The 21,864-nt window shown below is 47.5% G+C and overlaps 7 protein-coding genes across 7 annotated transcripts; 5 read left to right on the top strand and 2 right to left on the bottom strand.

Annotated features, from left to right (window-relative positions):
• Positions 1-509: 509 nt before the first annotated feature.
• On the bottom strand, positions 510-3,052 carry LY89DRAFT_665458 (uncharacterized protein; the record flags this gene model as incomplete). The annotated part of the gene is made up of 2 exons (XM_018212844.1): positions 510-2,961; positions 3,009-3,052. 2 exons carry the CDS (start codon positions 3,050-3,052, stop codon positions 510-512), a joined length of 2,496 nt encoding a protein of 831 aa, XP_018075343.1.
• Positions 3,053-4,796: 1,744 nt separating this feature from the next.
• Positions 4,797-5,603, top strand: LY89DRAFT_665457 (DUF899-domain-containing protein; the record flags this gene model as incomplete). The annotated part of the gene is made up of 3 exons (XM_018212843.1): positions 4,797-4,808; positions 4,859-5,320; positions 5,370-5,603. The coding sequence occupies 3 exons, from the start codon at positions 4,797-4,799 to the stop codon at positions 5,601-5,603; spliced, it is 708 nt and encodes a 235-aa protein (XP_018075342.1).
• Positions 5,604-6,346: 743 nt separating this feature from the next.
• LY89DRAFT_715284 (uncharacterized protein) lies at positions 6,347-8,991 on the top strand (the record flags this gene model as incomplete). The annotated part of the gene is made up of 6 exons (XM_018218194.1): positions 6,347-6,694; positions 6,750-7,370; positions 7,507-7,772; positions 7,836-7,957; positions 8,012-8,497; positions 8,646-8,991. The coding sequence occupies exons 2-6, from the start codon at positions 6,752-6,754 to the stop codon at positions 8,989-8,991; spliced, it is 1,839 nt and encodes a 612-aa protein (XP_018075341.1). The 5' UTR covers positions 6,347-6,694; positions 6,750-6,751.
• A 228-nt stretch (positions 8,992-9,219) lies between these two features.
• LY89DRAFT_422152 (Cryptochrome/photolyase FAD-binding domain-containing protein) lies at positions 9,220-11,852 on the top strand. Its single transcript, XM_018207413.1, has 2 exons — positions 9,220-9,616; positions 9,666-11,852. The coding sequence occupies exons 1-2, from the start codon at positions 9,447-9,449 to the stop codon at positions 11,443-11,445; spliced, it is 1,950 nt and encodes a 649-aa protein (XP_018075340.1). The 5' UTR covers positions 9,220-9,446; the 3' UTR covers positions 11,446-11,852.
• LY89DRAFT_681619 (mannose 6-phosphate receptor domain-containing protein) lies at positions 11,523-13,361 on the bottom strand. The gene is made up of 3 exons (XM_018214336.1): positions 12,802-13,361; positions 12,297-12,750; positions 11,523-11,852 (listed from the first exon to the last, which is right to left on the bottom strand). The coding sequence occupies exons 1-3, from the start codon at positions 13,173-13,175 to the stop codon at positions 11,688-11,690; spliced, it is 993 nt and encodes a 330-aa protein (XP_018075339.1). The 5' UTR covers positions 13,176-13,361; the 3' UTR covers positions 11,523-11,687.
• Positions 13,362-14,568: 1,207 nt separating this feature from the next.
• LY89DRAFT_681617 (uncharacterized protein) lies at positions 14,569-15,808 on the top strand. The gene has a single exon (XM_018214335.1). It carries the CDS (start codon positions 14,668-14,670, stop codon positions 15,664-15,666), a length of 999 nt encoding a protein of 332 aa, XP_018075338.1. The 5' UTR covers positions 14,569-14,667; the 3' UTR covers positions 15,667-15,808.
• A 1,485-nt stretch (positions 15,809-17,293) lies between these two features.
• LY89DRAFT_681613 (beta-glucosidase 1 precursor) lies at positions 17,294-20,453 on the top strand. The gene is made up of 4 exons (XM_018214334.1): positions 17,294-17,843; positions 17,895-18,223; positions 18,278-18,308; positions 18,356-20,453. The coding sequence occupies exons 1-4, from the start codon at positions 17,562-17,564 to the stop codon at positions 20,345-20,347; spliced, it is 2,634 nt and encodes an 877-aa protein (XP_018075337.1). The 5' UTR covers positions 17,294-17,561; the 3' UTR covers positions 20,348-20,453.
• Positions 20,454-21,864: the final 1,411 nt, after the last annotated feature.

The raw sequence follows: 21,864 nt of genomic DNA, 5'->3' as shown, positions 1-21,864 counted from the left end.
ACGAAATGAAATGGACAACCCCACAAAGATCACTATTATGCAATAGCTGTTAGTGAAGGAATGAAAATAAGATTTAGAAGATAAGATGACAAATGTTCCAGAGTTTGTGAGACAATATAAGTAAGAAAGGTAGAGTTTTCGAAAAACGATATAGAAGAAAGTTCACGTTACTCTTTCCCCCTCAAATATAAGGTCGCACTTGGGCTCTAGCCTATTTATGTTTTCCACAAACTCTGGAACAATATCATTTTATGATACAACCTTTACGGCAAGTCAGAGATCCTGAAGTAGGTTTGACTGATATCAGATGCAAGATGAGAGGAACAAGCATTTTTATTGTTTGCAACGAAGGCATACAAAACCCTATTACGCACATTCAAAGTTTTGAAATAAGAAGAAGCGAAAATGCAGCATTTCTACTCTTTCCAAAACCTCAATCCAAGAAAAATAATCACACAGACAAATCAATTCAGCTTTTCATCTCGTCACCACAAGCAACTGTCGAAAACTCACTCATGATCTGACTTCTTCCACTCACGATGACTCTTATGAACCTGCTTGAGAGTCGTAGGACCTTCTCCATAGCCCCAAGTTGGAGGACCCCAAGAACCAGAACCATAACCCCAATTTGGAGAATTTGCAGAAGCGGTGGATGTCGTCAGCGATTCCGTGGAAGTGGCTTCTCCGCTGTTGGCCTCCGTGGTTGTAACAAGAGTCGGTAATCCTCCAGGGTATGTGGGAAGAGTTGAGGTCGAAGATTCGGAGGTGACTTCTCCAGAATTGGTACTGGTTGTTGATGGTATCTCCTCAGAACAGGAAAGAGTTGTGGTGAGTGGCAGGCTGCTTGTCGTGCTTGCAAATTCTGAGGTCGATGTGGTAGTAGCCACGGTCCCAATGTTTGTTTCCGAGGTCGTGAAGGAGTTTGTGGATGAGGATGAGGATGAGGTCGAAACTCCTTTACTTGTGCTCTGAGTCGGGATTGGACTGGAAGAAGGAAGAGACGTAGCAGAGAGAGAGCTCGATATCTCGGTGGAAGCTAGGGTAGAGACTGACGGAGTCGACACGATGCCACTTGTCAACCCGGTGCTTGTGGAGGAGAGTGAGGATGGGAGAGAGGAGACAGAAAGTGACGACAGCAGAGTCGATATTTCCGTCTCTGTAGCCGCAGACATTGTTGATTGACTTGTGGTTTGACTTCCAAGGCTGGTGAGAGAAACCGAAATCGAGGATTGTGTTGAAGTTACAAGGCTGCTAGCATTTGCACTTGAACTTTGAAGTGAGGAAGAAGGGGATGAAGCCAGAGCTGAGCTTTGTGTCTCGGTAGTCGACTCTTGAGACGAGGTGGGAGATACCGTGTATGAGACTGGTGGGGTCGAGACCACTCCGCTTGACGACTCCGATGCCGTGGTTGGGACTGAAGAGAGAGGAGAAGAAGCCGGGATGGAGCTTTGCATCTCGGTGCTTGACTCCTGTGAAGATGTTGGAGATACGGTCTCGGTAACAGTGATTGAGGTGACGGAACTGGAGGGTGACAAACTTGCCCTTTCACTTTGTGTAGAAACAGGATATGTGCTCTGGATTCCTGTGGGAGGTGTTTGCACGCTTGACAGCTGGCTAGAGCTAGTTCCTGTGGCTGATTGGGTCGGAAAAGTGGACGGAAAGGTAGAACCTGGCAGTGTCTCCGTGTTGGAAGAACTTGACTGCTCTGTTGCACTTGTCGAAAAGCTGCTACTATTTGGCGTCGACACTGGTAGGCTTGATTGTGGGAGATTACTTGATAGCTCAGTGGTCGATCCAGTGAGGCTTGATGTGAAGCTCTCGGGAAGCTGGCTGCTGAAGGAGCAAGATGTGACGGGAATAGTCACGACAGTGACACTGTTGATGGTTGAGCCAGAAGCATATACCGGCAGCGTCAGCGTCGAAATTGTCCCTGAACACTGCTGGACATTTGAGGACTGGGACGTAGCGCTGCTCTGAGTTGAAGATACAGCTGTGAACGTGCCAATAGCGCTCGAGGTAGAGTTTCCGGGGCTGCTTGGGACTGTTGAGACTTGGCTGCTTGGATAACAACCTGTGGGAAGCGATGTTATGATAGTGACAAAGTTGATGCTGATGCCAGAAATGTATGAAGGAAGAGTAAGTGTTGAAACGGTGCCAGCGCACGGAATATTCGTTGAAGTCTCAACAATTATCGAGGTCAGTGTTGATTCTTGACCAGTACTTTGTGTGCTTGTCGCAATTGACGAGGAAATATTTCCAATGACTGATGAGGTGGGAATCTCGGAGCTCGAAATTGTCAAGACAGAACAGGCTGTCACCGGAAGTGTGATTGTGGTCGCATAATTGGTGCTGAAGCCACTGGGTCCATAGGACGTCACTGTTTCAACCGAAGTCGTGTCTGCACATTCCACGACTGTGGAGGTCTGAAGCGAAGTTGTTGTGATCGTTGATTCTTGGCTCAAACTTGAAAGACTTGAGGTACTCAACGACTGAGAAACAGAACTAATTGACGATACCGAGATCGAAGAGCTCTGAGACTCTTGGCTGCCAGTGGAGATGCTGGAGTAAGCAGAAGATACTTGAAGAGAGCTCAATACAGTTTGCGTTGTCTCTGTCGAAGGTCCCTGGCTGGTGACCGAGACGGCAGAGGAAGTCGACGATTTCAAACTAGAAGTTGTCGAATTTCCTACCACGGACGAGAATGACGAAGTAGAAGTTTCTTGGCTCGATGAAGTAGTCAGCGTGAGAAGAGCGGAAGATGTCGTGCTTCCTGGGCCTATGGTGTTCGAAGCTGTACAAGAAACAGGAATAAAGATCGTGGTGGTATCAACAATCGTAACGATCGGTAGGCTGGAGCACGGAGCAGAGGTGTAGAGAGTGGTAGTGATGATTTCTGTGCAGCCGCAGCTGGTGAAAATACCACGGGCTGCTTTGTGTGGGGTAGCAGCCACGAGTTGAGCCCTGTTTCCATTTTAGCCAAGTTCTATGATTGGAAATTGGGTACTGACACAAAGCTGGGCCATACCAGCAGTTGGAAGGTGTTACGCCTCATGTTAAACGAGTGGATGAGACGGGTAGTGAAGCTTCAACGAGAGAAGGACGGTTTTGCAGAAAAATGAAAGTGTTGACTGGTAAACGTTCTATCTCAAGGAGAACACTCACATATACCCATCAATGTGCCCCGACATCAGGAGAGGAATTGGATACGAAAAGATGCCAAGGCGATATTGCATCTGCTAGTTGCAGATACGAAACGAAGCAAGAGTCCAGCTCGGATCCTCGTCAATTCTCGACAAGAAGAGGGGGGAAAGATGTCGGCAACGATGCATGAAGCCGGAACTTCGATCTGTGTCGAGCTCAGCGATTGCCAATCCTATCCTAAGGACTTTGAAGCAAACCAATATTCATACCAGGGCTCTCAATGGATCAGGAAAAGTCACAGTCGCACGACATACCTGCTCATGTTTTGAGACCGGAAGCTCTGCAAAGAACATGACGCTTCAGAACCCAACGCGTCCTTCACCGTTGACAAATGGGGAGATAATGCTGGTACCTGCATCTTAGATGTAGTAGCAATCAAGGTGGAGGGACAGCATGATCCCACGTGGTAGAGACTGCGGAGAAGCTGCCTCCTCAGAAGCAAACGAGTAGATGGGGATATTTGAGATAAACAGAGGTCGAATATCTGCTCGACATTTTCCATCCAAGCTGCGAATCCGAGGATATACGAAAGAGTCTTAGATATATCTCAGCCTTGAGACATTTATGAAGTCCGTACACATTCCGTACATTATTCTACATCTTTGTCAAGTCATCGGAAAACGTCTGGCGAAGGCATCGACAAACGAGTCACCTCCAGAATGCTTCCCGCAATGAAAGACAACTCAGCTGATGCGCTTTCTTGCTGATTCCTGTAACACAAACGGGACTGTCCTCGTGTATTCCCCGATTGTTCGTGCATGGTAGGCAGCCACAATGTAGCTACCCGCGACTCGGTGATTAGAGATATCATATCCTGTTTGAATTGAAGGGACCGTTGCTTCCGAGCTCGGAACTAAAGCAACTACCCAAGGTCTATCCCGTCACTCTTCTTGGAGCCCGGATAGTTGAGATTAGATGATGGATGCTCCCAGTGTGTCCAACTTCGATGGACTGCCAATATTGAGATCTGAAGAGCGCAATAAGGCGGTTGGTGAATGAACGGGTCAATGCTCTGATCTTTCTGTGATGGCGGCCAATGCGGAGTCAAGTTGACAAAGTCGAGCTCTGAGACCTCCGTCATGAGTGGTGAGGTCGAATTAGAATGTACTGCGTTATGCAAAGAGAAGATCTTCATGTATTGTGTTTGGTAGAACATAATGGCTCACCGACTTCAGCACAAGGATGACACTAGAAAGCAGTTCACGATGAATGTGGCTGCATGCATGACTTGAATTCATGATGGTTGAGTGGTTAAAGCCAAGCCTCACGATAGGCAGCAATTCAGGCATGACCTCAGGGGCTTGTTCAGCACCAATCACTTGAAGCCCAAGTCACATCCACAAACGAAGAATAGTAATCAAACCCGATAGCACACGTGAAGACGTGATATCAGACGTGCCATAAACTTTGAGACATGCAGAAGATCGCGATTTACTTTTTTTACCCCGCGTCAGACGGAGAAGTTGACAGCCCGTGAATGGAATGCGCAGGAAGAATAAAGAGAGCCCGAAAACCACTCCCCAAGAAACTCATAGAGCAACAAAATCATCACAGTAACTGACTGAAAAACTGAGATCGGAAATCCTTTAAGCAAAATGCCTGGAAAGGTACGCCCTTGTCCAAAGCATTGCCCTTGACTAACAGACTTCACTTCCAGATAGTCTCCCCAGAAGAATGGCTTACAGCCCGCAAAGATCTCCTAGAGAAGGAGAAAGCCGCAACGAAAGCCAGTGACCAGTTCACCACAGCATTCAAGGGCTTTCCAATGGTCAAGCTTGCTAAGCAGTACACCTTTGACGGTCCCAATGGCAAGATCACATTGCCAGACCTCTTTGAGGGTCGCAAGCAACTCATAGTCTACCACTTCATGCTTGGCCCCGACGATGCTGCTGGCTGCGAAGGCTGCAGCTTCCTCACCGACAACTTGCCTTCATCCTTGGCTCACTTGCACGCCCGCAATACGTCTTTGGTGCTCATATCTCGTGCTCCACTGGAGAAAATCGAAAGCTTCAAGAAGCGAATGGGATGGAACTTCCCCTGGTACTCTTCTTCCGAATCAGACTTCAATTATGACTTCCATGCGACACTGGATGGAAGCAATTCCTCCACACAATACAACGTAAGTCATCCATCTTGGTGCCCTGCAGGCCATACTGACATGCATTCAGTTCAAAGAGTCAGCACCTGACGTGAAGGGGGAGCGTCCTGGTATGAGCATCTTCTATAAAGAAGGCGCCGAGCTTTATCATTCGTACTCGGCATACTCAAGAGGGCTTGACCATCTCCTGGTGACTTACAGATTGCTGGACCTTACCCCCTTGGGTAGACAAGATAAAGAGGTTGGTGGTTGGAAGCTCCATGACGAGTACACCGAAGAGGAGAAGAAGGAAGGCGCAGTGTAGACTGGTTCGTTGTAGACCAGTATACCGAATGATTTCTTGGCGGATTCTTCGAATGGGACCTCACTCGCTTGATGCAGAAATCGATCTTGATTCAGAATGAAATCTTCTCGTGATAAGGATATTGAATGGCTTCGCTGTAATTGTTCTACAGGATACCGTAGTATCGTGTGTGATACATTGTCATATGCTCAAGTGAATCGTGTTTAGGAGGGTGCTTTGAATCTCGTGCCAAAAGCTTCCCCAAGCTCTCGTGATTAAATGTATTAAGTAGACTGAACTTTCGTATTCGTACTGTGATGTTGATGCATAACAGAAGGTGACGGTCCAGTTTGAGAACCAAAAAAAAACCAATTGGCGAGAAGCTGAGAAGGGTTTTGTTGCGCATCGTAAAGGTCAAGCTCTCTGAAATGTCCCTGTCCGTCGCCTGAGGCCAACATCACCATCAAAATCACCGCCAAGACCTATGCCTCGCGAAGATTAGATGAGGCACCGGAGAAGTCAAAGAAATCGTACCAGAAGAAATGGAGATCCAACGATTAAGAGTTTGTGTTGACCATCCCACTCTTACTTGATTTCGAGGGCGTGCTTGTATTCATACATGCATAGTTTCGCCCAGTGGGTTTTGTATCTCGCTCTAGCTATCATTGGCCTAGTGCGCATTTTCCTAATGAGGAAATTTTGGAGCTCTGTTGAATTCACGTGTCTGCAGGTTCGTGGAGCACTTCATGTGGCTGACAGAACAAAAAGCTCTCAATATCGAAAATTAAGGGCACCTAATAATGACCTACGTCGGTACCCAAAACCGACGAACGTCACCAAGTAGCAAGTAAAGGTACTTGTTTATTCAGTTGGGTTGATTGAGGAAAGGAAGAGGTTTTGGAGGCCCTCGCTGCCGCCGTAAAATAAGGATCCTGTCTTTTTAGCCCTAGCTATCAGCCCTATCCTGGTGCTTTCCCCTTTTAACTCCTCATACCTCTTTAATTAGAATACCGACAAGGTCGCTTGCATGTAGGGCGACGGTGGACAGCTATGATTACTGATCTCTTGATTGGATATCTCCTCAAAGGCAATCTTTAACACCGGCATCAAAAGTATGTTCCTATGGTAGGGGAGTAACAAGAAGAGAATGCTGACACCCAAGATCAGATATGCCCGATGCAGCTAAGGAAGGGGCCGAAACCCCAGATGTGGGGGTTGCACAAACTGGTGGCAAGGAGGCTTACACATTTCGATTCGTTGAAGTTGGGGAGCCATCACAGGATCGAGACGAAGATGCGAGAGCAATCATCCGCTCTCATGTTATGAGAGATTTCTATGAAAAGAGAGATCGCCGCAAAAGACCAAATAAACCTCCTCTCCTCAGTGCTGCTCCAGCAAAAGACACTGGATTACCTCGGACGCATCGTTTTAAAGTAGGTCCGCAGGGGCTCCAGGAATTGAAGAAGAGACGAAAGAAGAGTGATAATGTACCTGGAACATCGTCTTCTGTAGTCACAAATAACCTTGCAGCCAAAGTCATTGCAGCTCGGTCTCCTGCTTCGCAGAAGTCGGCGTCAGGGTCTGGACAATCCAGTCCTCAAACATTTGAGCCCAGTGTTAGGAACGACCAACAATCAGTCATTGCGCCCTCTCAACCAACCTTCTCGTCTCAGTCTCGCCAAATCGCACTGCAGCCGGAAAGGCACCCCTTCGGCTCAGGAGTCTTGGATCCGTTCAATACTCTACCACCATCGGCAAGCTCGCAAACACAGCATCTACTGTACTATGGTATGTAATGTAGAAAATGTTCCTTATCTGATAACTGCATGCCTTGGTGCAGAGTGTATTCATCGTCCACCTACCTTAACCCGGGTCACGGAATGCATTGTATGAGGATCAAGTCACTAATCATTGATACTACCAGCGGACCGCGGCATACTTTCTTCTCGACTTATGGGACAACTGCGAACGGAGTGGTTGTCCCTCGCTACTCAGGATACTGCTCTCTTTCATGTCGCTCTGTCGCATTACGCAGGCAATTACGGCCTTGCTCACCAGCAGAACGACCCCGTTGAAGCTTTGCGATTTAGGATGGAAGCAATGAGGATAGTCAATGAGAGATTAGCGGATATCAACAGTGCTATGACCGATGGCACACTTGGCACAGTCGCGAGTTTATCGAGTTACGAGGTACGTATATCTCCCTCGAATTACCTCTCGACACTTCGAGACTGATCATCATTCCTCTCGAAGGCAACGAATGGCACTCTCAGCGCAATTGAGACCCATCTGAGAGGTCTTCAAAGATTAGTTAACCTACGAGGGGGCCTAACGCAGGGCAGCATGAATAAGTATACTCGACGTTTGGTGTTGTGGTATGGTTGCCCAATGTTCTTCTCTAGATCCAGAGCTAACAGTTTTTACAATAGGGCAGATCTCAATTGCGCAAATGCCCTGGGAACGAACCCAGTGTTTCCAATACTCGAAAGCGATAGATGTGCGCGAGCGATATCATGGTTTGATACAGCAACCGAGGCAAAAGATCAATGGCCTAGTGCTGTCATCTTCGGCGACTCTGTCCTTGCTGAAGGAGACCTGCAACGCATGACCAGAGAACTGAAAGACGACTTTACTGCTTTGAAATACTTTAGTGACCTTGGCCACATTGACCGGACGAACAACGAAGAGGGCAAGATGCAGCAGATCTATGACAGCGATAAGCTGTATTTCACAGAGAGAAGCCTTTTAACGCTGTCGAACTCATGGGGGCCAAGCAAATTCGCAACGTCTGGTTGCCTGGCGGCTATAATATTTCTGGACAACTATTTTCGAGGAGTTGCATTTCATGCGCGAATAATGGCAAGCCTCCACTTACGAGAACATATTTCAAGGCTCCCATCGTTCTTGGGTGTTCTGTGAGAACGTGTTTTGAATAGCGTCATGTCTCAGCAGCTTGCAGGACACGCAAGAATGGGTTCAATCTTCATAAAACTATACTGACTCGGTGTCTTGACAGGATCGAATGGTGGCACGGCTCCAATTCTCGATGAACATAGTCCTCAGCGATATTTCTCGCCACAACGCCAACGAAGGCAGCACAAAGGCTCTCTTCTGGGTCCTATGTGTCGGCGGCGTTGCGTCCGGAGTCCGACCTGAACGGGATTGGTTTATTTCACACCTGTTGAGCTTTACAGATGCACTCGAACTCCAAATGTGGGAGCAAGCCGAGCTAGTCTTGAAAACTTTCCTTTGGCCGAACGCTTGGTCAACTGACGGGCGAGCTTTGTGGGCACAACTTGAAGAAGCCAGGATTACGAACAGTATGATATGGCCCTTCAATATGGATATTACACCATTGGGACATTACCAATGGAGCCTTCTTGATGCTAACCAGCATTCAGGCCAATAAACGACGACACCATATTTGGATCAGAACAATTGCCTAGAACTCATAGATGCGCAATTCTCTGGAATAAAGGACACGGGAAATCGATATTTCTTACTGGACCGCTCGTCGACGATGTACCTACAGGCCTACGCATCTCGTCGTAGTCTCGGACATGGAATCCAGCGTATCGTCGACAGGCTCAGCTTTTCACTGCCTACCTAGACTAAAACTTTTGGAAATCAACTCCTTGGAAGGACTATACATTCGCGCCAGTCTGTCGCGATGATAACAAATCGGCCACAATAAGTTCGTAGTGAGGTGTTGTTGAAGCTAGTCGTACCCCTGCGCTAATCTCGGGAGATCTACCACCATCGCCGCGCTAGGAATCTGCATGACGCTGACAACTATTGCACACTTTCCTCCAGCTCCAGTTCACATGTATACTCTGCAATTCATAACAGGAGCTGAATATCAAAATGGCAAAACCTCGAGTCATATATTGGTTCCGAACCGATTTGCGGCTGCGCGATTCTCCTGCTCTGCAAGCTGCTCTGGACTTAAATCCCGAGGCTTTCTGGCCGGTCTGGACTTGGGATCCCCATTACGTCTACAGAGCTAGAGTTGGAGTAAACAGATGGCAATTTCTGTAAGTTTCACAACTCGGCAACTGACACGAGGTTTCTAACCAGCAGCAGAATAGACTGTCAAAATGATGTTTCGAAGTCAATCACTAAGATCAACAAAAGGTCAAAACTGTTTCTTATGCGAGAAGCTCCTCAAACACTTTTCCCAAAACTGTTCAAAGCATGGAAGATAACCCACTTAGTTTTCGAAAAGGACACTGATGCATACGCGCGAGATCGAGATACGGAGGTCATGAAAATAGCAAGAGAAGCTGGAGTCGAGGTTATTGTCCGTTCAGGTCGTACACTTTGGGATAGTGATCAGTTGGTTGAGAAGAATCATGGCAAGCCGACAATGAGCATAAGCCAAGTTCAAGCTGCCGGACCCAAGATTGGAAATATTCCACGACCCATACCAGCTCCGAAATCTATACCTGATCCTGGCGAAACCAACCTAGATTTCGAGCAAGAGCAACCTGAGACTGCCCCAGACTTAAATAGCGGAACGAGAAAGCATGGAGATAAGTCCTACGAGAAGATATCTGGACCAAACGGCGATTTTAGCGTACCAACACTAGAAGAACTTGGATTTCCAGCATCCACAAGCCTTCATAGAGGCGGAGAGAAAATCGCCTTGGAAATGCTAGACAAGATCATCGCTGACGAGAAATACACCGCAACCTTCGAGAAGCCTAATACAGCACCCACAGATTTCGAACCTCAAGCCACGACCCTGCTCTCACCACACCTTCACTTCGGCAGTCTCAGCATCCGAGAGTTCTACTGGCGCGTCCAAGACGTCGTGGACAACTACTCCGGGAAAGCCTCTCAACCCCCCGTCTCCCTCACAGGACAACTACTGTTCCGCGACATGTATTTCGGGGCCCAAGCCTCACTTGGCTACTCCTTCGGCCAGACTCTCTACAACTCCCACTGCAGGTTCATCCCCTGGCACTTGCCCTCCAAAGTAGACCACGAAACCAAACTCGTCACAGGAGAATACCACATCGACTCCCCTCTCGCCGAGCAGTGGTTCCAGCGCTGGAAATACGGCCGAACAGGCTTCCCCTGGATCGACGCCCTAATGCGCCAACTGCGTACCGAAGGTTGGATCCACCATCTCGGCCGGCACGCCGTAGCCTGTTTCCTGACTCGAGGCGGCTGCTACATAAGCTGGGAACGCGGAGCAGAAGTTTTCGAAGAGTGGTTGTTGGACCATGAAACTGCTTGTAATGCAGGGAACTGGCAATGGTTGAGCTGTACGGCTTTCTATGCCCAATTCTATAGGTGTTATAGTCCGGTTGCGTTCCCGCAGAAGTGGGATAAGGAGGGGTTGTTTGTGAGGAGGTATTGTCCTGAGTTGAAGGGGTTGGATAAAAAGTATATATATGAGCCATGGAAGGCGCCGATTCAGGATCAGAAGAAGGCGGGTGTGAGGATACAAGGAGATGGGGAAGAGGAACAAGAGGGAGTGTATCCGAAACCTATGTTTGACTTTGCGGAAAGAAGGACGATTTGTCTTGATGGAATGAAAAAGGCATACGGGGTCGGGCTGTATGGTGATGATCCAAAGGTGATCGATGGGACTTGGAGAAAATTGTTTGATGATGCCGCCGAGGGACCAACAGAAGGCAATACCTTTGAAGACGCGATGGCACATGACGCTGACGAAGGCGAGAAAGTCAGAGATGGCCTCGAAGGCGGAGATGACAATGATGGAGCTATTCAGGAGGATGAAACCGGTGCTAAGGAGAAGGGAGGAGAAATAAAAGGCGGCGATGCTAAGAAAGGAAAGAAGAGAAAAGGAGGCCAGGGAACCCTGGATGCTCATGTGAAAAAGTCGAAGAAGTGAGAATGTCCTTCCACTAGGCAGGTATGAAGAAACAGAAGGGCAGTAGTATCTACTACAAATACAGAAATCAACAAGCAAACGAGATGATCGTGAATTGATACTACAGACGAAAAAATGATGGACGCTGCCACTCCGGTCTGATTCTACACCCATCACCAATCTATTCCAGATTACCCAAACGCCACTCGCAATGAATACCACCCGATGCCTAAGCCTTGGCCTATTCTAACAAGTATCCTTGTTTAGTCATCCCATTCCTCATCAAGCTGGTCAATGAGACGATTCTCATCTTCATTTCGACCATTTCGACCACGGCCATTGCTGCCACTGTTGACGTTCAATGCGCTGTAGCCTCTTCTACTTGGCATGAAGCGAGCACATGACGAAGTAGCTATGATGAAGATATCCTGGATAAAAAAGACAGATCGTCAGCATTTAGCCAAAATTGAGAAGAAGAACAACAATACGGACGAGTAAAGACTTTTTGAGAGTGATGGAATCGGGACTGAATATTTGGAACGCCGGAATATGCTACTTTTCTATCCTATGATTCCATCCGGCAATGCAGTGCAGTAGTATAATGGAAACAGGTAACGGTGGTCTTTTGTACAGATGCTGAACGACTTTTTCGTGCCTCCCATATATAATTTTTATAAGTCTTTCTTGTCGAGGCATGGGCTTGATCATGAAAGATGGGTAGATTCCCAAGATGACCTTGACATGTAGGATTTTGGGGTCTTTCGACTGGCCGGCGTTCTTACTTCCATCGTAGGTAGAATTCCATCCCGTACTGATGTGACCCGAGGAAATACGCTATGTCTCCACCGCGGAAGACACGTGTAGGCGCTCACCTTTATGAAGCTGCCAATACCTGCCCACATGCTGTAATTTGGTAGCTGTCTCCATCCTCTGGCGTGGGCTACATTTCGTTGGTAGAAAACACCTCCAAGGAAGTATACTAGGATGGCAATGACTGCGATGATTCCGAATACTGCTCCGGGACCGACGGATTGTTTCGCGGGCTCGGCGGTGATGCAAGCTGCTTTCGAGAGGACTTCGAAGTGGTAGGAGCATTCGTCTGGATCTGTGCCGACGAAGGTGGCAGTTGCTTGGGTTGCAAGGGGGTCTTTGTCGCAGTGAAATGAGATGATGGTTGACTTTCTTCGGCCTTTGGTCTTCTTGTCATTGTCCTCTTCGTCATCGTCCCATGTCGAACGCTTTTTATCACTACCACCGCATGGTGAGCCGTTCGTGTATTGGAGGACAAGCCTTCTGCCTCTTAATGTTAAGTTTGAGGACTCCTGTCTGCAAGACTGTTAGAGAGGATCTCCACAAAACTCGAAACCCTCAACCTACCCTATGGAATATATCTTCGATCCAAGTGTGTATTGTGCGCTAACATTCTGCCATAAGTCCTTGTCTACACCCTCAAAATGGTCCTTCTTCTCTATCAGGGGCGCGCAGATATTCAAAGTGAAATTCGCTTTGTGATCATGGTAATCGTATCCTCTCGCATGCCAATCATCTATCTTCTCTCCTTTCGCTGCTTTCTTTCCAGGTTCTAGAGGGAGTATCGATAGTGGTCTCAAATCGTAGAAGGAGCCGGAAGCTGAAGCGACTGTACACGGGTCAGGAGTTTTTGTTTTGTCGTCGGAGGAGGCAGCTGCGTTCACCCCGCCATGTAACGCAAGTCCGAGGAGGAGGGTAGTCGGAAGTGATGGAAATTGCATGTTGAGGTAGACGGTATTCACAACAGAGCGCCTCGAGGCGCAAGTTAAAGAAAAGTGTATTCTATGACGGTTGAAGAAATGATGTAGTAGTGGAAGCTTTTGAAACTCGAAGCAGCTTACTGTCCTGCAGCAGAATATTGTAAGAACCAATGAAGCCTCCGATGCCGAGGAAAGCCACCTTGCGAATCTCCAGGCACCATTTTTAGGCTAACACGTGATTCGAAAAGGGGCTCAAGGCTGAAATGTGGCTTGAACGTGGTCTTTGCATTGGTTGGACAGGATCTTTGAACAAAATGCAGCGGCTTTCTTTTCTATGACGTCCATTCATGTATACCACGTTCTCTATGGCTGGAATGCTGTTCTGCGACATTTCCAGACACCCTGCCGAATTTCACGATTGCAAACCAAATCACTTCCAACTCAGCCACATTCGAACTTCTGTGGCTAGTGAGAAAAGATCTAGGTGTATTGTAACCAATTAGAATGGTGTATGTCCGTCGTTCCCGTACCCGGGGTCTTGATGCGAGCCGATTCGCAGCTCCGGAAATGCACTATGAAGTCTAGTGAAAGCTACAATGACTTCAGTTTGCCTCTCTACAGCACAATAACTACGTGCGAGGTCCGAACGAACGTCGTACTCTGATCTCACAATATCTTGAGATTCATAGGTTCTTTCGGCACGGCCCCTTTCTGACCCCTGTTCGCACTAAAGTCCATCGTCGACACGAAAACGAAACAACGGATCTTTCGAGAGCCGAACAATAGCAAGTGAGGCCATTGACAAATTTCGGCCAGAAATTCAGCCTTGCGCGCCCGGTTCTTTGAAGTTAAAAGGTCCTTGATGGACTACTTGATTTCCAACACCTCACCATTTTAATTGAGCGTCTTTTCCCTTGTCAACATGGCGCCGAAAGCTTCAAAAAGCGTCGTTGCGAAGCATGAAGAGCCTCATGGCTATGAATTTGGTGGACCGTATGTCAACGAGTTGATTCACATACTCCCATGCTTACAATTCTAGTATCGGGGCAAGTCTCATTTCCTTCGGATTGCCACTCGCTGTTTACGCTTCAACGTTCCTCTGCAACGATATTTCTGGCTGCCCAGTTCCCTCACTCCTCGCCCCTTCGACTTTGACCATTGAGGCGCTTAAGCAAGATGTTGGATGGCCTGCAGATGGTATCTGGGGTTTGGCGAGCTGGGACGTATCTGCGAAGGTTCTGGGCTATTATATGCTCAGTCTGATATTACATCGAGTGCTACCAGCAGAAAATGTTGAGGGAACTGAGCTTTCGATTGGTGGCAGACTAAAGTACAGATTCAACAGTAAGTACAATTCACAGCTCCGTAGGGTTAATACTCATTCTCAGTAGCATGGTCTTCAACAATGACTACCCTCGCCATACTCGCAGCTGGAACAGCGCTCCAAGGAGCCGATTTTCCAGTATGGACCTTCATTTGGGACAATTACATCCAGATCATTACAGCGAATATTATGATTTCCTACGCACTCGCAACCTTCGTCTATATTCGCAGCTTCAGCGTTAAGCCTGGCAATACCGAGCAACGCGAGCTAGCAGCAGGAGGACATTCAGGAAATATGATATACGACTGGTATATCGGCCGTGAACTGAACCCACGCATCACCCTTCCTTTCTTTGGCGAGATTGATATCAAAGTGTTCTGCGAATTGCGTCCAGGGATGATGGGTTGGATGATTCTGAATTTCACATTCATCGCCCACCAATTCAGGACATATGGAGTGATCACAGACAGTATCCTACTCATTACTGCTTTTCAGACTCTGTACATTCTCGACTCTTACTGGATGGAATCTGCCATGCTCACCACGATGGATATCACCACCGACGGATTCGGATTCATGCTTGCATTTGGTGACCTCGTCTGGGTTCCCTTCATTTACTCCATCCAGGCCCGTTACTTAGCAGTGTACCCCCTCTCCCTAGGCTACGCTGGCTGCGCAGGCGTTCTCGTTCCTCTCGCAGTGGGGTACTACATATTCCGGAGCGCGAACAACGAGAAGAACCGCTTCCGCAACAACCCCAATGATGCCCGAGTCGCTCATCTGAAATACATCGAAACCAAATCTGGCTCTAGACTCTTAACATCTGGATGGTGGGGAACTGTTCGTCACGTCAACTACACCGGAGATTGGGTCCAATCCTGGGCTTATTGTCTTCCAACCGGCTTAGCAGGCTATCTCATCAACCATAGCTCTGTCGCTCCCGTAGTTGGGCAATCGGCTGCTGATAGCTCCTTTGTTTATCAGAGTTCAGGAGTACATTCAGAGGTTGTACAGGGAGCTGCAAAGGGATGGGGAATGATTTTCACGTATTTCTACGTGATTTACTTTGCAGTCTTGCTCATTCACCGCGAGTCGAGAGATGAGGCGAAGTGTGAGAGAAAGTATGGAGCTGATTGGAAGAGATATTGCGAGAAGGTGAAGTATAGGGTTATTCCTGGGATTTACTGATCAAAATCAGATCAATTAGTGATGGATGGTAATATGGAAAAGGTCGCATCCTTTGTAAGTAGTATAGTGACCTATCATGGTCGGGAAATTGGGCTGTAAGAATATGAGCGAGACAGAGATACCAACAATAGTTTCAGCTATTCCACATTGCTGATATTTAATCAATGACACCGAAACCCCCGAAAGTCCCAATTCATAACCCAACATGCTCACCCGTGAATGACCCCGAGAGAACCGGACATCGACTCACTTGACTTGAAAACTCAGCAGCCTCATGACTTCTGGGAGCTCTTGGACGACAATCGGGCCGAGAGGTGGAAAATCTTGGCAGGTCTTGATACGACAAGACGAGAGAGGGGAGGGGAAAGTAGACAGTAGGCGGCGCAGATACCGGACCAGGTGAGGGGAAGGATGGCGGGAGGCGTTCGGAGAGTTTGCAGCCTCTTCTGCGGGGTTGTTGCAGATGACATGGTGTATTTCTTGGAATACTTTTTTGTGCTTTCTATCGACGATTTTTTGGGGATTGAGGCTCGATTGTAGTTATTAAGATTGATTAATTGGTAGGTGCGTGCATCATTTGTACTGTACCTGTAGATCATGATGGAAAATTGTCCAACCTGGGTGCCGTACTCAAGGATGTAGATATCCTAGCTTTCGTCTCCACGCTTTCTGCACATCTTCATGTTGGGTTTGCTCCGAGGATTACCCAGTTGACAGGCAAGTACTGTAGATCTTTGAAAGCTCTTGCTAAGCCTTAGCTGACAACGTTACTTTCGAGCTACGACCTTGCTGGGAGGAGAGTGCGTAAGCTCCAAGTCTGTTGTCTTGGGTTCAGATGAAAGTCCGTGACAATATCAGCAATTAAGACTGCATCAAAGCCTGAAAGTCAGATACACAGCCACCTTTCTTCTCGATGAGTATTCAACTTCAACCTGTCTGTCATCCCATGTTCGTAATCCATCCAAGACATTTCCTATCATGTGTGCTGGGACAACCTCAGCACGGGTTCATGCGGGACTTGGAGACCCCAGACCTCTATCAACAGGGATCACCATGTCAGACCCAGTTAATGACGTTTACCATCAACAAAAAGTCCGCACCTCGAGCACCAAAAAAGATGGAGAGCAAGATGGAGAAGCTTAGAAAGAAGAAGCTTACTGCATACCAAAAAATATGGAGCTCATCTTTCGGCCCTTCAACCAGCTTCCGGACTAACATCCGCGTGCACAGCAGCGCAGAAGCTGTATGTAGGAAAAAGACCTGTAGATCCGCATATCGTGATGTGAAAGAGCCGCTTCGTCTTGGCCAAAGCTAGAGTAGCCCGGCCTGGGTCATGACCAAATACTAAAGTAGACCAGGGTAGCTTCTGTCGGAGATCTGCCTGCAGCAAGAAAAAAGGGCAGCAGCTTGACAGAAAAAGATGGGGATCCGAGAGGGGAAGGGAGCTTTCGTATTCGATGCGGATGAGCCAACGCAAGCTTGCTTTGCCTTGCCATGATTGTCGCTCCTATAAGAAGCTGATGTTCCTGCGCTCGTCGTATTTTCTGGTGAAATAGGTACGAGGTTACATTTTCAAGATGTTTTCTAGGTCACTCATCACTGCTGGTGTGTTGGCTGCACTGTTCGGCACGCCAATTAACGGCCAAAACGATACAGGGGTGAGTTTTCAGGAACGACTTTCCTTCCCCCGCTATGTAAACAAACAGCACAATTTCGAACTTCACTGTATTCATTCTTCCCAAACATTCATCCATACTGAGCAAGAATTAATTCATTCCACCCGAGAGAGTCCTTTCTCGCTTCCCACTTGCTGGTTCTCAGCTACGGGCTCATTCAATTAATTCTTGATCACACTCTCTTTCAACCGCAAGATGTTGCACCTACTCGAAATAGTGATGGCAATCGCATATCATCTAGCAGGCAAAGACAACGAGCTAATGTCCCAAAAGATATTCCCCAACTCGACCTATCCCGGAGCCGTCGACCCTTACCTCGAAGATGGCGACCAAGCACTACAGAAGAGCGACCCGTTCTACCCAAGTCCATGGGGTACGGGGCTAGGCGACTGGGCGGATGCGTATGAGAAGGCACGAGACTTTGTTTCGCAACTTACGCTGCTGGAGAAGGTGAATCTGACTACAGGTGTGGGATGGGAGGGCGAGCAGTGTGTGGGCCAGGTTCGTATATTCACCTCCTGGTAACGAATAAGGTTTTAACGTTTTGTGTAGGTTGGCTCCATCCCTCGCTTAGGCTTCAGGTCGCTGTGTATGCAAGATTCGCCAGTTGGTGTCAGAGACACGGATTGGAATTCTGTTTTCTCTTCGGGTCAAAGTGTTGCTGCTACCTTTGATCGAGGTCTGATGTACCAAAGAGGTTATGCCATGGGACAGGAGCATAAGGGCAAGGGCGTTACTGTACAACTTGGTCCTGTTGCTGGTCCTCTTGGTCGTGCTCCTGAAGGAGGTCGAAATTGGGAAGGCTTCTCTCCTGATCCTTATCTTACCGGTGTTGGTATTGCGCAAACTATTATGGGTATTCAAGATGCTGGTATCATTGCGTGAGTACTCTAATTCAAAATTCACATGAGAAGGATCTCTAACTCTTCATTCAGCTGTGCTAAGCATTATATTGGCAACGAACAGGTTTGTACAGTAGCTTATTCACAAGTATTAGTAGCTAAATTGTTCAGGAACATTTCCGACAACAGCCAGAGGCTCAAAGCTACGGATACAACATCTCGGAAGCTATCTCGTCCAACATTGACGACACGACCATGCATGAATTATATCTCTGGCCATTTGCTGACGCTGTTCGTGCCGGAGTTGGATCAATAATGTGCAGCTACAATCAAGTCAACAACTCCTACGGCTGCCAAAACTCGAAGCTCCTAAATGACCTTCTGAAGAACGAACTAGGATTCCAAGGGTTTGTTATGAGTGATTGGCAAGCACAACACACGGGATCTGCGAGTGCTGTGGCCGGCTTAGACATGACTATGCCTGGTGACACTGTCTTCAATAGCGGAGACAGTTTTTGGGGCACAAACCTTACTCTCGCTGTCATCAACGGAACAGTTCCAGACTGGCGTCTTGACGATATGGCTACTAGGATTATGGCTGCTTTCTTTAAAGTTGGAAATACCCTTGATCAGCCACCGATTAACTTTGATTCCTGGACTTTGGATACTTATGGACCTCTTCATGCCTCCGTTGGGGCTGATAACCAGCAAGTCAATTTCCATGTCGATGTCCGAGGCGATCATGGCAGTATCATTCGAAACATTGGTGCAAGAAGCACTGTTCTGTTGAAGAATCTCAACAACGCTTTGCCTCTTTCGGAGCCAAAGTTCGTTGCTGTGATCGGAGAAGATGCTGGTCCAAATGTCTGGGGACCCAATGGTTGCTCTGACCGTAACTGTGACAATGGCACTCTCGGTATGGCTTGGGGTTCTGGATCTGCCAATTTCCCTTACCTCATTACTCCTGATACGGCCCTTCAAGCGCAAGCTCTTGCAGATGGTTCAATCTACCAAAGTGTTCTGGACAATTACGCCACTTCTCAAATCGAGGCATTAGTTGCCCAGGCTTATGTTACAAGTATTGTCTTTGTCAATGCTGATTCTGGAGAAGGATACATCAGTGTTGATGGCAACGAGGGTGATCGAAACAACCTTACTCTTTGGCATTCAGGCGACGATTTGATCAAGAATGTGTCTGCGCTTTGCAACAATACAATCGTGGTCATTCACTCTACTGGACCAACACTCGTCACTGATTGGTACGACAGTCCAAATGTAACAGCTATTCTTTGGGCCGGAGTACCAGGTCAAGAGAGCGGAAATAGTATCACCGATATCTTGTATGGAAAGGTCAACCCAGCAGCACGCACGCCTTTCACTTGGGGCCCAACGAGAGAGAGCTACGGAACAGACGTCCTTTATGTTCCGAACAACGGCAATGATGCTCCCCAAGATGACTTCATCGAAGGTGTGTTCATCGACTACCGAGCTTTCGAGTATCAAAACATAACTCCCATCTACGAATTCGGATTCGGTCTTTCCTACACCACATTTTCCTACTCCAACCTCACCGTCGTCAAACACAACGTTAGCGCCTACACCCCAACCACAGGAATGACTGCCGCCGCCCCAACACTCGGAAACTTCTCCACAGACTTATCCGAATATTTGTTCCCCAACGCCAGTTTCCCTCACATCTGGCAATACATCTACCCCTACCTCAACACTACCGACGCCAAAGCCGCATCCGCAGATCCCTACTACGGACAAACCGCCGCGGAGTTTCTTCCCCCAAATGCTACAGACGGCTCACCACAGCCCCTCCTCCCAGCTGGCGGCGCACCAGGCGGAAATCCTCAACTCTACGACGTGCTCTACACCGTTACCTGCACTATTACCAACAACGGCACCCTAGACGGCGAAGAAGTGCCCCAACTTTACATCTCGCTAGGCGGAGCTGGTCAGCCATCGAAAGTCCTTCGCGGATTCGAGAGGCTGAGTATCGACAAGGGGATGAGCACCACTGCCACGTTTGACATCATGAGAAGGGATATCAGCAATTGGGATACCGTTGCTCAGAACTGGGTGATTACTAGTGAGCCGAAGATGGTGTTTGTTGGGAGCTCGAGTAGGGATTTGCCTTTGAGCGCTAGTTTATCGTGAGAAATGACTTATGAAATTGGGTGGGAACGGACTGGTAATTAGGATACGTGTCAGGCGGTACGGGCTGACTTAGAGTAAATTGTAAATGTTAATGATTCTACGAAAGAATATGTCGCTTGCAGAGTTGTAGTGATTTACGTTTGCTGGGCCGTTGTCTATAATTCGCTTACCTCCTTTCCGTCCCTCGCTACGAGATCTTTCCGACGGACACTCAACCACCCGCCAATGCAGCATTTGGTCTCAGACTTTTAACTGTCTCTTAAAGATAGTAGCTGGTTTTCTCAGCCTTTAGTTGCGTCAGCTATACCCTTTCAAATCAAATATAAATTAAAGAATTCCGCTGCATTCTGATCAACTATGTCTTGCCTTGATTCGTCCTTTATCACACAGCAACGAGTAAAAGTCATACTCAAACCCAACAATGAACTCTTAGTTAGACTATCATACCACTTCCACACATCTTCAAATAAGAAAAGTAAGAAACCCAATAAATAATAATCCCTCCTACATAACAGATCAAAGTCAGAACCCGCCAAGATGTAACACACCACCCGCTCCGAGTGACCTCAAGATAGCGAGTGATATACATAAGCTTCCTCTATTTACACTCCAACTTGTATATATATATATATATATATATATTACTGCACCTGCTGTAGCACAGAAAGAAGCTTCTTTATGATATAATAGCATGCCTTGTAATCTTGCTGCGAAAGAACCTTACTATGTAGGCCTATCTTCTGCTCTCTTCCACGATGAGACGCGACATAAATTTTCTGGGGAGCATGGGGAACCAAGATGTTTGTAAAGGAAGGAAAATGATGATAGTGAAATACAACGGTGTTGAGGCTATAAGTCAGTGGATCTTCTTCCTTGGAGTCTCTTTCCTGTTCGATCGGGTGCTGAGATTTTGCCTCTTTCTGTTGTAGGGGAGGAGGAGGAGGAGGGAAAGGAGAGGAGGACACATATATACTTATGTGGTGTAATGGTGCGTTGATGATCTCTTCTTATTCTTGGATAGCACTTTGTGTCATTCATTGGCTTATTGTAGAAAGTCGTACCTTGAACTTGAACAAATGTGTGAGTCGAAGCTGGAGCAGGATGCGGTAAAGTGAAAGGGGGTAGGGGGTGAGTTTGTGAGGATTGGGGTTGGATGATTGAGATGTTGTGAAGTGAGGATTTTTATGAGAGATAGTGGCTTGGCTTGGGTTGATTTCGGACTTTGTGGTGTTGGAAGATGGACGAGATTTGGACAGATATTTTAAGTGTTTGGGATAGCGAACTTATTGGTAGATTGAAAGTTTTGTTTACTATTAAATATTTGGGACTTTGTGGGCTGAGGACGAGTGTGAAGATGCCACACATTCAGTATAAATATTCTAAGTTAATACCAGGCATTGTGAGTAGGAGAAAGTCTGACCTCGAGTTTTGCGAAGCTGCAACATAGAAGTGCCGCACACCTCGAATCAAAAATGACTCAGTCGATTGGGGACAACATACGAAACCAGACAAGGAAA

Source organism: Mollisia scopiformis, assembly GCF_001500285.1.
Source record: "Mollisia scopiformis unplaced genomic scaffold LY89scaffold_5, whole genome shotgun sequence".
NCBI classification, from domain to species: Eukaryota; Fungi; Ascomycota; class Leotiomycetes; order Helotiales; family Mollisiaceae; genus Mollisia; species Mollisia scopiformis.
The sequence above is the reverse complement of the archived record's forward strand: the minus strand, read 5'-3'. Positions and strand labels throughout refer to the sequence as shown.